Source organism: Suillus plorans, assembly GCF_016647745.1.
Source record: "Suillus plorans strain S12 chromosome Unknown HD556scaffold_26, whole genome shotgun sequence".
NCBI classification, from domain to species: Eukaryota; Fungi; Basidiomycota; class Agaricomycetes; order Boletales; family Suillaceae; genus Suillus; species Suillus plorans.
This window is the reverse complement of record NW_024537410.1, coordinates 320,311-333,817: the sequence shown is the minus strand read 5'-3', so window position 1 is coordinate 333,817 and position 13,507 is coordinate 320,311. Positions and strand designations below refer to the sequence as shown.

The 13,507-nt window shown below is 47.0% G+C and overlaps 6 protein-coding genes across 6 annotated transcripts; 3 read left to right on the top strand and 3 right to left on the bottom strand.

The window, feature by feature from the left end:
* Positions 1-8: 8 nt before the first annotated feature.
* HD556DRAFT_1370255 (kinase-like domain-containing protein) lies at positions 9-1,758 on the bottom strand. The gene is made up of 5 exons (XM_041302920.1): positions 1,320-1,758; positions 1,039-1,268; positions 771-986; positions 351-712; positions 9-298 (listed from the first exon to the last, which is right to left on the bottom strand). Exons 1-5 carry the CDS (start codon positions 1,624-1,626, stop codon positions 196-198), a joined length of 1,218 nt encoding a protein of 405 aa, XP_041160588.1. The 5' UTR covers positions 1,627-1,758; the 3' UTR covers positions 9-195.
* Positions 1,759-2,592: 834 nt separating this feature from the next.
* Positions 2,593-4,070, top strand: HD556DRAFT_1370247 (uncharacterized protein). Its single transcript, XM_041302919.1, has 6 exons — positions 2,593-2,831; positions 2,898-3,003; positions 3,054-3,076; positions 3,130-3,251; positions 3,306-3,414; positions 3,472-4,070. Exons 1-6 carry the CDS (start codon positions 2,807-2,809, stop codon positions 3,999-4,001), a joined length of 915 nt encoding a protein of 304 aa, XP_041160587.1. The 5' UTR covers positions 2,593-2,806; the 3' UTR covers positions 4,002-4,070.
* On the bottom strand, positions 4,071-5,667 carry HD556DRAFT_1370244 (uncharacterized protein). The gene is made up of 5 exons (XM_041302918.1): positions 5,456-5,667; positions 5,158-5,331; positions 4,642-5,087; positions 4,378-4,588; positions 4,071-4,326 (listed from the first exon to the last, which is right to left on the bottom strand). The coding sequence occupies exons 1-5, from the start codon at positions 5,541-5,543 to the stop codon at positions 4,310-4,312; spliced, it is 936 nt and encodes a 311-aa protein (XP_041160586.1). The 5' UTR covers positions 5,544-5,667; the 3' UTR covers positions 4,071-4,309.
* Positions 5,668-6,183: 516 nt separating this feature from the next.
* Positions 6,184-7,585, bottom strand: HD556DRAFT_1236926 (DnaJ-domain-containing protein; the record flags this gene model as incomplete). Its single annotated transcript, XM_041297860.1, has 4 exons — positions 6,184-6,512; positions 6,585-6,909; positions 6,973-7,123; positions 7,176-7,585. The coding sequence occupies 4 exons, from the start codon at positions 7,583-7,585 to the stop codon at positions 6,184-6,186; spliced, it is 1,215 nt and encodes a 404-aa protein (XP_041160585.1).
* Positions 7,586-8,345: 760 nt separating this feature from the next.
* On the top strand, positions 8,346-9,398 carry HD556DRAFT_1370235 (ER lumen protein retaining receptor-domain-containing protein). The gene is made up of 5 exons (XM_041302917.1): positions 8,346-8,510; positions 8,565-8,633; positions 8,698-8,854; positions 8,911-9,168; positions 9,222-9,398. Exons 1-5 carry the CDS (start codon positions 8,489-8,491, stop codon positions 9,331-9,333), a joined length of 618 nt encoding a protein of 205 aa, XP_041160584.1. The 5' UTR covers positions 8,346-8,488; the 3' UTR covers positions 9,334-9,398.
* A 2,661-nt stretch (positions 9,399-12,059) lies between these two features.
* Positions 12,060-13,153, top strand: HD556DRAFT_1442980 (terpenoid synthase; the record flags this gene model as incomplete). Its single annotated transcript, XM_041306538.1, has 4 exons — positions 12,060-12,095; positions 12,151-12,621; positions 12,676-12,827; positions 12,880-13,153. The coding sequence occupies 4 exons, from the start codon at positions 12,060-12,062 to the stop codon at positions 13,151-13,153; spliced, it is 933 nt and encodes a 310-aa protein (XP_041160583.1).
* Between the last annotated feature and the right edge of the window lie 354 nt (positions 13,154-13,507).

The following is a 13,507-nucleotide window of genomic DNA, read 5'->3' as shown; positions in this document are numbered from 1 at the left end:
ACCCAAGATGATGTTGCCAATACTCGGATTGAAGGAGAAACAAACAAGAGGTTCTACTGAGAACAACTGGTATACAATGTACAATGCACAGGGGGTGTCGACGTGTCTGGGTATTACAACAACAAATGCAGGTAATGGATGGTGTCAACGTTCCAAACAAAGAATAATGTAGTGATAACTGAATCAAAGTCCCTTTTAGTGGCTGGTATACTCGAAATTGGGAAAATCCTGTCCCCATGTGTCTTCAGCTGGAATTCCGTACAGTGAGGCAGCGTTGTCCTCGGGGTATTGTTCAAAGCTGCACCAAATTGAGCCTTGAAGCTCGAGATTAGAGAATGAATGAAACTTACGCGCTTGCATCTCCGTCTCCTGCAATTTTAGGCAGGTAAGGAGCAGTGATCTCTCTATTCCGCAACTTGTCCCAGTCGACTTCGCGGAACCATGGATGTGCAAAAACATCACCTGCCCCATGCCGCAAGTTTCCATATCGTTTGGAGGGCTCCCCCTCCATCAATTTTCGGATTATGTCTGTAGCATTTTCATGGAATGATGGCCACCGAATGAAGGCTGGACCACGAGTGATCTTTTCGTAAAGTACAACGGGGTTATGATCGGGTTGGTGATAAGGAGGAAGTCCAGAAAGCATCTCAAAGATCAACACGCCCAGGGCGTACCAGTCTACACTCTTGTTGTACCGTTGCTGTCCTATGATCTGTTGAAGGTGATGTGAAGTCAGACTTGAAATTTGGAAAATGATCACAGGCGCTCACTTCGGGTGCAAGATAATCAGGTGTGCCGCATAATGTCCACGTCACTGATGAACAGTGTTTTGAGAATCCAAAGTCTGCTATTTTAATGTGACCGTCATGGTTGAGAAGAATGTTCTCTGGCTTGAGATCACGATATATAATGTCGAGGGAGTGCAGGTGATTTAGAGCAAGTGCGACCTCTGCAGCGTAAAACTTGGCTACGGGATCCGGGAAGCGCTTCCAGGAAGGTATCAGAAAATTTTGAAATAGATGGTTGGAAAAGACTCACATTCGACCGTCGTAGCAGGGTGAAAAGTTCACCACCAGGTACGAAATCCATTACCATGAATAAGTTGGAAGCGTCCTGAAACGCGCCCCAAAGATTGATGATGAAAGGGTGTTGAACTGCTTCAAGCATCATCTTCTCGTTATTGGTATGCTCGACCTGTTTCGTCCGAACAATCTTCTCTTTGTTCAACACTTTGATGGCGTAAAAGCGGAGATTGTGTTTGCTCCTGACTGGAAAGCCAAATTAGATGAGGGCGTAATGAATAACTCCAAAAGACATACCTAAATGTACTCTGCCAAAGGAACCCGTCCCAAGGGTCCGTTGTATTATGAAGTCGGAAAGCCGGTAAGATGCTTTGGGCCTCGACACGCGCGATAGTGGAAACGTCTTGGCTTCGAGATTATTTTCCTGCTGGGTCCATTCGCTGGACGACGTTCGCTGTGTTGATATCGAGCCGCGATGATAGTCTGCAGCAACAGATATCGAATGAGACATTGAAGTGTAAGGCAAGTTCGCAAGTCCTGGTTGACTAGACTGCTTCTGAGACTGGCCAAATTGCCCAATCTTGTCAGCCATTCGTTTGATCATGCGCCAGAGTAATGGAATATAGAAAGAGGAGACCAACCACAGACTATAGCACAGAGGACTGAAAGGAAAAAATGATGAGAACTGTGTGGTCAATCAAAGTTTCGCCATCTCAGCGAGCGCTCTTGAGATCACAACAGATTGTATTGTTCTTACCAAACAAGTCACAAACAAAAGCCAAAATACAACAACTCATTGTTCAACGTTCAACGATCTCCTGAACGACGGCCAGGCCCACACTAAGTCGTACACATGTTCTGTCAGCCCTGTTATCAACGTAAAAATTTGTCTTGATACACAACTTACGCCACTGACTACACTATTCGATGATCAGGTCAGGGCTTGATCTAACGGTACGACCACATGTACCAAAGTTATTGTCTGTAACAACCGCAACCACATCTTCATGAAACCAATGTTGACATCATCAAGAGCGCCTCAGTACGTCCGCTGTTCAATGTATCAACAAATGCTGCCATTTCAGAAACATGCAAATAGTATCACGATGTGCTACACTAGTCGGGGCAAATGAATGCAAAACTTCAGCAACAGTGAACCAGGAAAGCTCAGCGTCGCATTCGGCACGCACACATCAGTGAACCCCTGTCCTTGGTATTGTGGCCATGGCTACTGTATGACGACGAGCTTCCCTCACGCGGTCTGCATGCCCATTTCTAATGTGTGTGTGGAAGGCCACATGGTCGATCTATACATTCGCGCCAACATTCTAACCGGAACCCCTCGGATAGTCAACGGGGAACGCCTTACAAGGTACTATTTAAATCAATCTTGTAAATACTGAATTTCGAGCCTGTCACATCTGTATCACTGAGTTATAATCAGTGATAGTAATGTGCTGTGGAGACCAAAGAAACCATATGTAACTACACATATAGACATCGAGAAATACCAAAGTGGTGAGTCACTAGTACTTAAGTACTTGCGACCTATGAAAAATAAGGATTGTAATCGGAAGATGAACTACTCGTATGCGCACCACTGACTCCGAGTCAGGCTCGCACCCGCAACCTGTACCGAATTTCTACACCTACCTGCCGTTACCCCGTGACGCCACCCGGCACAAATAGTAGTGTGTTTCATAATTATTTTATATCATACTGTACGAGTGTATCTTCGCAAGTCGAGTTCTGTTGAGTTTCGAACGCTGTTTCCCGATCCCAGGATGATCGCGGGTCGGGTCGCAATTGGTAAGAAATATCAGTCGTTGGTGTCTAACAGACTAAACACCCGCGTTTTTTTTCGTTTGCTACCAGTGCGAAGTCTGTCTACAGCTCGTCCTCTGGAAGGGTTCCGTACGATTGGCACTGGGATATATCTGCGGGATAACCACGAACAATCTCAAGATACCAGGTCTCCCAAGTGAGTCGGCGTCCGTTATTAGCAAGATAGCTGATGGAAATCCTGTATAGTGTCGTTTTGATATTCGGATGGCGTAAATTCCTGAATTTGCGTTCTTTAGTCCATGTCTAATGATGTTGTCCGCAGTAGGAGCACATCCTAGACATTTGCGGAATTACACAAGTGCATATGCCAAATTATACCCAAAAGCGTCTCAGATCGTTGTTCAGTGCAATACCGACTTGCTCTGGACTACACGAAGTACTAGGGTGAGCACCTCACAGTAATTGTTCACTGTTGTCCTGTAGCCTCACAATCGAAAGTCACGGAAGCTCAAGCCTGTCATTGATGCCTTAGAAGCACTGCATTGCTTACCATCTTCCTCTCCTGCGCAACAGCCTGCACGAATACTTACTCATGTGTTTTCCAATGGTGAGTTCTCCCCGGTTGGACTTAGAGAGACAGCTGAACTCTGTACGGCAATACCAGGAGGTTCCCTGCAAATGACACTTCTTGGACATATGCTGCAGCAGAAATACGGTTCCGCACCAGTTCTAGGGTCTGCGAGTGCATTGGTTCTTGACTCGTGCTCAGCAACGGGTGACTTAAAATCAGTCAAACTTGCCGCCAGAACTGCGATCCGGAACCCAATTGCCAGACGTATCGTACTCGCCATCGTACACACAATATACTCTGTCCGCTTCGGACTTTCTTTGCTGTTCGGTAAGCAAATGATTGTGCTGGAAAACCTCCAAATCGAAATGGGGAATCCCCACATCCTATCCTGGATGGGCCTCCACACACCGCGCCTCTACCTTTTTTCGCGCAACGACAAATTGATTTCGTGGCAAGAGGTCACACGACATGCCGAGATTGCGAAGGAGCGCGGAATGGATGTACGTTGCGAGCTGTTTGAAGAGAGCGCACATGTAGCGCACGCGCGGGTCGAACCAGAGAGGTATTGGTCTTCGGTGCAGAAGGTTTGGGCTGTCGCAGCCAAGGAGAAAAGGGAGGATTAGAGTATTTGGTTGTTTATATAGTTCTTGAATTTAGTCCAAAGGTCGCATGTTCGTCAGCTTGACACTCCTACGCATCATCAGGGCGGCCTTGAGCGAGAGCGAGACCACATCACCACCAGTACTTCATTATTACACTAACAATACGATATACTGATATGCTGAACTTGTATCTACCGAACAGATCCATATGCTACTAAGTATGTCATATTGACATGATGACAGACAGCGAAATGGTTACACGAGAAATGTAATGACTGCAGAAATAACGATACAATGGATTCCAATAGATTCAATCAAAGGTGATACACTCATGTTGCTTTGCGACCTGTTGCATATTATTTCAACGATTTTAACAAGTCAGCAATTACCAACTCACTAGGCTCCCAACCCAGATGTTGCAACTTCCCACTCTCAACATTGTGAATGAACTGAGTCATCATCTTTTCGTACGGCTTGAACATGGCATCGAACTCCGCACGTGTACTGGGTTTGCGTGTTGAGCCTGGACGATGTGATGTGATGCTATGATGTATGTCTTTTGCCAATTGCTTTGCTGGAGATGGTATCGTCACAGGAACATGACGCAGCTAAAACACGTTCAGTTACAGAGTGTGCTATGGCTGCTGCAAGTAATACTCACAGGTCTAGGTCCATCAAAGGAAGGCTTTCGCACAAACGGCGGATTCAGTTCATCAAGCACGTCTGGACCCACCGTCGCATGTTGTGGCAAGCTTGTGTGGGACACAGGTGCTGTGTGAGTTGGCCAGAGAGGACTTGCTGGGGAAGGCTCCTCTTTTGTTGCAATCAATGGCAATGATATGCCGCGAGCATGAGCAGGTGATAGCGACCTTGCAGGTGTGGGAAGATGAGGAAGTGGTGCGGTGGGTGATACACTCATAGACTGTTCCGATGTCCCTCGCAGTGGCGCTGTCTTTGCTTGATGGTATAAGACCCACTTGCCGACTTGCTCGGGTTCTGCCTTGATACATACGGACCAGATGTCAATCATTTCTTTCTTGGGGAACGGATTGTTTCGCAGCAACGGCCGGAGTATATCGAGTTGCTCCGATGTGAAATTCGTGAACACTGTTCGGCAAGATCATGACGTAAATCAAAGGGTACACATATGGGCGTGTTCGGGAGGAAGAACACGCACGGATATTATCATCGTCTTGCATTGATTTCTTCCTTACAGAGGCGCGGTAGCGCGTGAACCACGTGTTTATATGTTTGGCTTCGGTCTGACCACATCCGTGCAAGCGTCGCACCTGCTCAAGCAAATGTTGTCTTTGGTGTGAATCCGGGTGCATCGAAACATGCTCGGCAAAATCTGGATAGAAAGTGTCAGCACGCCTCTAGAGTCTAGTATTGGGTTTGACATGCCACCGTGCCTCAGCAGAGGCACAACTGGGCGGACCGTTTCGCTTGGCGTGAATGGATGGAGGGCGGCTCACCTTTTAGGAGCTTTCTAGCTTCTGAGCTCAATCGTTGGCGTTTGGCACCTGCTGCTGATGTCTCAGCGTGTTGAGAATCTCCCTCCATGTCGTTTGAATGGGAGGGGGAGGAAAGAAAAGAGATTTCATGTAATTTGAATGGGGGTGCGGCGACCGTTGTATAAGTAGCAGTGTGAGCCACTCTTTGTGGATCCTTAGGTAAAACCAACCCGTAGGTCCGTATTTGAACACTAAAAATAACGCAATTTTCTTTAACCTTTCTTTTCAAAATTTACCATATGGATAACGATGCCGTGACGTCGGGAACGTCGGACAGGGCAAGCCCGGCCCATTTTCTTGGATGTTACGAAGTCTCAGTCCGAGACACTTCTTCCTGATAATCGAGTTTGATCGAGGCAGCCAACCGACGAGAGGATTGTGGTATGGCTAACACTAATACATAACTCATAAGTCAACTAGTCACCCTGCATACGAAAGCATGCAGGCGAGCCACGAGGAAAACACCTCCATTGTGCATGTTCTGCTCATGTGCTGGCCTCACTGTGAAGTAGGGCATTAGAACCCTCATTTTTCAGGTCCTTTACCTGCATTCAGGACCCAGATACTTGCGGATCTACATGGGATCTCTGGTTGTTACTGCCATGAGGTCCCAAAACACAACCTATGACAAATGCTTGGACAGGGCAACCTCACAATTTTTTTGGCAAAGTTTCAAAATAGTTGAAGCATTAAAGCGATAAAGATCGAGCACGGATGTGTATTTTTCCTAGACCTGTTTCCGGCGGTGGCGATGGCAGTCGATTCGCTATCTCTTGTAATCGACGACCTTGAACTCTCTTCTTCATCTCTTTGTCGACGGCGAAGTCCCATGCAGTCTTCACAGGCCCGACTTCCGATTTCAGCTTATTCTCCACAACGACATCTTCCATTTCCATGGTCAAAGTATGCATGATATCACTCTTGAGTATCTCGCGCGGCCGAGGTAGTGTGCTCAACTCAGAAGTGACCATAGGTGTCTCATGGATTGCGAGCAATTCCGTATCCAGCATAATCGACACTAGAGTCAGAAGAAATATTGGTGTATACCAGAACTTAATGGATGTGCCAAGAAATGTAATGGCCCACTTACACTCCCGTTCTGTGTTCTTTGCCAGCGCACCAAGTCTCTCGGCCATAGCGCGTACGATCTGCTGATCCATGATAGGATCTCCCTGCATCAGCGAGGGAAACAGGACCGGGGCCACACGGGACAATGCAACTGAAAGGAAAAAGAAGACCTGATGGAGGAGAGAAATATGTTGGTATACAATCCGTTTAGGAAATACAACATCGAGGATCGTGGCGTGCGAGGTTGCTGCATCAACAAAGGTGCTCGGTGGTGATGTGGAGGGCGAGGGGGCAAGGAGGAGATAAAGCTCTGATGCAAAAAGGCAAAGAAAAAGAAGATAACGCCACTTGAAACAGGCACAAAGAAGCTGGTCAAATTGGGCATCACAACAAGTATCCTGAGTACTTACTGCTGCTATTGGACTAGGTTTTCCGATAGCTGAAAAAAGAATGAGACCAGCACCAGTCATAATGTGGTACAATGATGAGCTCAGTAGCCCGCGTCGGAGATACTCGCGCATCGTTGTGCACTCTTTCCACTGCAGAACATCAGGTCCAAATCTGAAATATAGACATGAGGTGACCAAGTCATACCACTCTCAAGACCACTGACCTATCGTACGCAAACCTGACCACCGGGTTCTTTAAGGCTTCGAAAGCATCTCTTACCTCGATGAACAATGCTTCTCCTGACGGACCTACTCGATCTGGGTGATATTTCCTTGCGAATCCGCGAAATGCCGTTTTTAGGGTAGCATCATTAGAGTTCGGATATACGCCGAGAAGCTCGTAAAAGTTGCTTGTGATACGTCCGGAAGCATCCAGGAAGTTATAGATGAGATAACAAAGAACGACTGTTGCGAAAGTAAGTCGGTAGTGTAATGCATAAGTAGGCGTTCGCGGATCAGGCGGAGGTCGGTGAAAGATACTAGAATATATCCGGTGAATTACACGAAGAGCTTGTTTTGTTGCAAAATCTGGGAGGTACGACCAGCCGACGATGCGGAAGAGCGCTGCGGACATGAATAAGCGATCTAGAGATACTGTAGTTTGCATCAGTCAGACTGTAAGGATGGACATCAATGAAAACAAGGAAGCTCAGGGCTGCAAGCAGCCAGGATGATCTCATGTCCTTGACTATAGGCGCGCCACATGTCCGCTGGAACTCGTGCCTGCAGTTTGTTCGCACATAACCACGCACCCAAACGTATATCTTGAGTCTGGGCACTTTATAATGTGCGTACCCGTGCAAAGACAGGTAAATCTTGCGTTTGATAGAAATCCACATCTAGAGACCACCCGTGACAGACAAAATCTCTGCTGCCAGGGCTCGGCTAAAACGCCTACTATTCATCTGCAACTTTGCAATCATCTAGGACTGCAAAAGATACAAATGACTGCGAAGTGACGGCTCTGCCTTTGCTAGCGAGTTGTGGGCCTTTCAGTCTCGCTAGCCAATGAGAGTCACATAATGTCGGTCTGGCCTTACAATGCAATGCGGTAATTTTTGGCAAGGCAATGGGAAACAGACGCATTTGGGCTCAAGAGCCAGGGACAGGGCGCATTACGGTCAAGGTCGACCCTTTTACTAGGACATCGTTGCAAACAAGATAAAGGTATGATCACTTGCCTATCTATGTGAGACCGAAATGCTTGCCAGAAGCCAGAAAAACTCTTGTCGTTAACAATACGAGGTTATAAGCCTAGAAGCTGTCGTCTAGCATGAAATAAAGGTAGTTGGTGGGGCGCCCTGGCTGTGTACTGAAGGAGAGAAGGCGTGTGAATATTTTGCCTCATGCCAACAACTGTTTGAACACGTCGGCACGTTAATCTCCTACGCTTGCTCCACGACGCTCAAATTTTAGGACCATCGTTTGGAGAACTGCAGCACGTTGTTGGAGGATATAGGAGTGGACACGTCAAAACATGAACATTTTTCGGTTGTTTGGTTCGCGTTCGCGTTGTGTAAGCTATCTGGAAAGCTAACAGGTCGTGGTTGTAGGGGATTTGGCCCACTTGGCCTCTATATTCATCCTTATTCAGAAGATTCAGACGACCAGGTCATGCAGGGGTGGGTTTGCTTTGGATTTGCCTGATCTATCCTTGCTCAGGCGTGTCACTTGTATGTCTACTAGGTATTTCCTTCAAGACACAGGCTCTCTACGCCCTCGTATTCGTGACACGCTACATTGACCTGCTATTCCGCTGGGTATCCGTTTACAACTTCGTGATGAAGGTGTTCTTCATAAGCAGTAGTTGTTATATCCTCTACCTCATGAAGTATCGTTTCCGGTGTGTTTTCACTTGGTGTCTGCCTTTCGCATGAATATTGACCGTGATTTTGACAGTCCAACGCACGACCCGTCCATTGACACATTCAAGGTTGAATATCTCCTTGGGCCATCTCTCGTTCTATCGCTGATATTCAACTACGCATTCGAGCCGACCGAAATTCTCTGGACGTTCTCTATATATCTCGAATCTGTCGCGATTTTCCCCCAGTTGTTCATGTTGCAGCGTACTGGCGAGGCAGAGACAATTACAACGCACTACCTGGCCGCTCTTGGTCTTTATCGTGCTTTGTATCTTCCCAACTGGATATATAGGTACGCGCGTGTCCAATGGATTCTGTTCATGACCGAACGATTTTACCCTCCAGATACTTTACTGAGGACGTGGTGGATCCCATAGCTGTGACAGCTGGACTGGTGCAAACCGGGCTTTACCTCGACTTTTTCTACGTCTACTTTACAAAGTGCGTTTTTTCATGATTCCTGCGCCAAATGTACGCTTACCAATGACGTCATTCCCAGAGTCCTCCACGGTCAGAAGTTTGAGCTTCCGGCATGAGTTGGCGTATTTTAGTCTATCGGAGTCTGACATGTCGTTAATCAGAGCTTTGCCTACTACGAACCGCTCTTGGACATTCACGTATGCTTCGGAGACCATAGAATTTTGCAGTGCATAGCAAACGAGATATTCGAGTCACTGCCTTGGTAGCTCATAGTTCGTTGGTGGCCTAAGCATGTGACATGTCTCGGCTGAATCGGCGTCAGGTCCAGCGCGGATCCCTCCGCCGGAGCATCCATTGAGCCATGGTTTCTAGCCATCCTTCAGTGGTAATCATTATCGTCATAAACAGCGTGCACCACAGCGTCGTCAACACTGGGGACAATGCTGAGTTTGGTGTTTATGATGAAGCATATAACTTGACAAGGAGAAAATTTGGGTCATGGCAAGGGCCCCGACGGTCCGCGGGGCAAGCTCGGACAAGGAAGCCTTCAAGACAGTAACCTTCACAAATTCGCTATAGTTCAAAGTTGCAACGTTGAACGGATCAGGGATACATGGTGCCGGAGGTCTGATAAGATCACGGATATCCCGCGACGTTACACACTACCGCGATGCTCGGTCCTTGGCAGAACTCCACGGTATCCGATACTCGCGAGGATGTAATTTAGATATGATAACGAAATCAATAGAACATGATCCCTAAAGGCCTAGGCCTAAACTTCGGCAGCTGGCTTCGCTTTAAATAAGTATTGTGATTTTTTAATTAATATAGTACATTTTAATTTTGCTTGCTGAAGTCACTTGATACGAAGAATATATTGGCACAAGGTGTGGGAAGGCTCATGTAAGACGGTACGAGAGCACGCAAGAGGGGGCGCTCAATTGGTCCATTAGTTATGAGAAATGCAAGCACCAGATAGTAGTTGAGCATGCAACAACAGAGCGATGGAAAGCAGGAAGGTGCAACGGAAGTGCTGTCCAGATATTCTAGTGCAACAAAGAAATAAGAATAAAGACGAAATGTAATGTGGGTATAGAAGACAGCTGAGGTGCGATCAGATTGAATATTGAAACTCCACTCGTAGCCACCTGTTAAGCCCCTAGACTTTGGCTCCAGAGTACTTCTACGTGGAATAGCCCCAGATTGGCTAGTTCCCTGGTACTTTTCATTTTGACGAGTTGGATCGGGTATGTATATGCCAATGAGGTTAAGGTGGTTAAATTATTACACTCGGACGGGGTGATATATATCGATGCACATGATATCATGTCGTATCGTACACATAGTCTACATGCATAGCCTAGAGTTTTGCCAGCTCTCCCGGTGGTACTTAATCATTGTAACCGGCAGAATTAACCCCAGGTAGTTCTGCACCCCGCACTAACCGCTGAGCGCTCGAGTGAAAGGTAGCCAAAGTCCATATACAATGTCCGGGTGCTACCCAGCCGACCCGCACCCCCGTTGTACTAAGAGTCCGAGTCCCGTGTCGGGCACTAAGCAGACTTTTGTCACGTAAGAGATGTTTCCCGCTAGCGAGAAGGCTGGCAAGCAGGTCACTCATGAGCGTGCCGTGTACTACACTTGTAGGGTGTCCATCATACTACAATGCGAACTTCATTCACTGGAACCCTGGTCATGGACTTGTACATCCGGCCCTCCCGGGCTTCCTCGGCTCTGCTTACTACTAGTAGATGCATGTTTGTATACATCTTACTACGACCGAGAGATTGCAATCATGATGCGTGCATGCATGATGCATCATGTTTGGTATGTGCTAGCCTGCAATGCTCGTCTGTGCCCGTATACCGGATACCGCGTTGACGCCTGAAGTGAGCACTAGTCTAGGCTCGTAGTCAAACCTTGAGCTTGAATATTTGAATCCTTAACTGGGCAGGTGCTGTGGTTACTATTAGGTAGATCTCTGCGCTTAATATCAAAGAACTTCTATCACGAAAGGCTCTTGTTTCGTAAAAAGCTTCGATGATCCTGTTGCAGAGGCAGCGGCTACTAGGGCTTTTGAAGATACCGAGTGCTCTCCCCAAAGCTACCATACAATTCATATTCAACCAACCGCTCCTCAGAGAGCTGTTCATGAACCAGCGTTGGACAAGTATTCAGACTTATCGTTGCACGAAGAATGCAGTGGCAAGTTTTGGGCACAAAAGTTTTTCAGTCATTCAAGGCCGGCGGCCAACAAGTCACCAGCGCACTTCTCTCATTAATCTGCTGAACCCGGTTCATGTATGTATAAGCACCGCAATTAGTAAGGCAACCGGTTCACTGATTCCCACTGTTCGCTTCATCACTGCTCGCTTCAACGGACCCAGTTATAAGCACTGCGGCCCGGCAATCCCTAAAAAATTAGGCTTTCCACCAGTGAGATTGGGGATGGAGGCACTACATGGCATGTTGCCGCTTCGAAAGGATCAGCGTCTGCATCATGTGTCATCTGATTCTATCGGTCTCCGGTCACAATTACAACGTGATCTGAGATCAGCGCGCGTTATTATTAACGACCACTAACACTTCCCACTCTTGTAAGTTATGTAGTAGTCTCGGGTACCGGGACGAGCCCTGCATAGCATACAAGACTCTTGTTCGTTCATAAATCGACGTACATCGTAGAGTATAAGTACAGGGTACATGCAGCCCATTTCAGCCATTCCCCCACCAATCTTCTCTACAAGTTTTCACAAAGTGACCATGAACAACCTGTCCACATCCACCTTCGATAGCGAAGTACGTGCTTGTGTTTTGATACCCTTTCATATCCCCATTTTAATGGCGAATATAGGCTCTAGCAGGCATCCGCCAGTCCGTCGCCCAATTTCTTCAACGTTGCGGCTTGCAATATAAGAATATCACACTCGACGAAGCGTGGTTATCCGAATGTTCTAAGGAAGCCATCAACCGCGGCTATCCAATGGACGCCATCCTCCCATACATGGCCGTTGGCGTGGCCATAATGTCCAACGCTTACATCCACCTCCCAGACCATGCAACCAAGATATGGATCTGCCTCTTCACCGCCGTATGCACTTGCATCGACGACATGATCAAGGCAGAAGATCTAGTGCATTTGTACCGTTTCAACGAGCGGTTCATGAATTGCCAGCCACAGGGGCATCCAGTTATGAATGCGCTTGATGAGCTCTTGCGGGAGGTCGCTTGCCATTATCCCGCACCGGTGTCAAATTTGATCGTCACGTCCTCGCTCGACTTCATGACTTCCAGCTTACTTGACAATGAGACCAAAGATATGCCAGTATGTTATTCCTCCATAGAGGTAACTTCGATCCTTACCCCTTCGTGTGAACAGATCTCGCTGCAGGCTCCCTCGTACCCCGAGTATTCTAGGCTGCTATCAGGCATATCGACTACGTACGGACTCTGCATTTTCCCTTCCACACTCCCGCTTCGGGAATACGTTCAATGTATTCCGGATCTAGCCATAGTCATAAACCACACAAAGTAAGTAAATAAATGATTTTTTTATTGACCTTTCTAACCTGCCATGATTTAGTGATATATTGTCATACTACAAAGAGGAGATCGATTGCGAAACCGTCAACTACCTGTCACTTATGGCAGCATCTCGTGCTCTCACCAAACAGGACGCTCTCTCTGCTCTCATTGAGAAAACTGTACGAGCACATCACAATGTCCTCGAATTTCTAAGGCCGCGTCCCGTGGCATATGACGCTTATGTCGCGTTTTTCGATGGGTATGTCAAATTCCATGCTACCTTGAAAAGGTACAAGCTGGAAGAGGTTATGTCGGAGATGTCATCTTCTTGATGGATATGGGTACTTTTCTTCTTTCTTCTGGTACTTCTCAAGTTTCTCTATGTTAGTCCCATCTTGGATTGAAGCGCTAGCTATTACGTTTACTACTCGCAGTAATATCCCGTCTTTGTATTTGCTCAGAGTATAGAAATTAATATTCAGAGAGAGCAGAATCAATCGTGCTATACTTCAATATCAAGGATTCATCCATTTACTGATGCCTTGTCGTGACTGTTAATTTTTGACCGTCGATCTGTGTGTAATCAGACACTTGAAGATGTGCAAATAGTGGGTGGATGTGCGGATACACTTGTAATTGAGGGACAATTGGACATCATGGACCCCTGAGTAGGAGTCTTCTGTGTC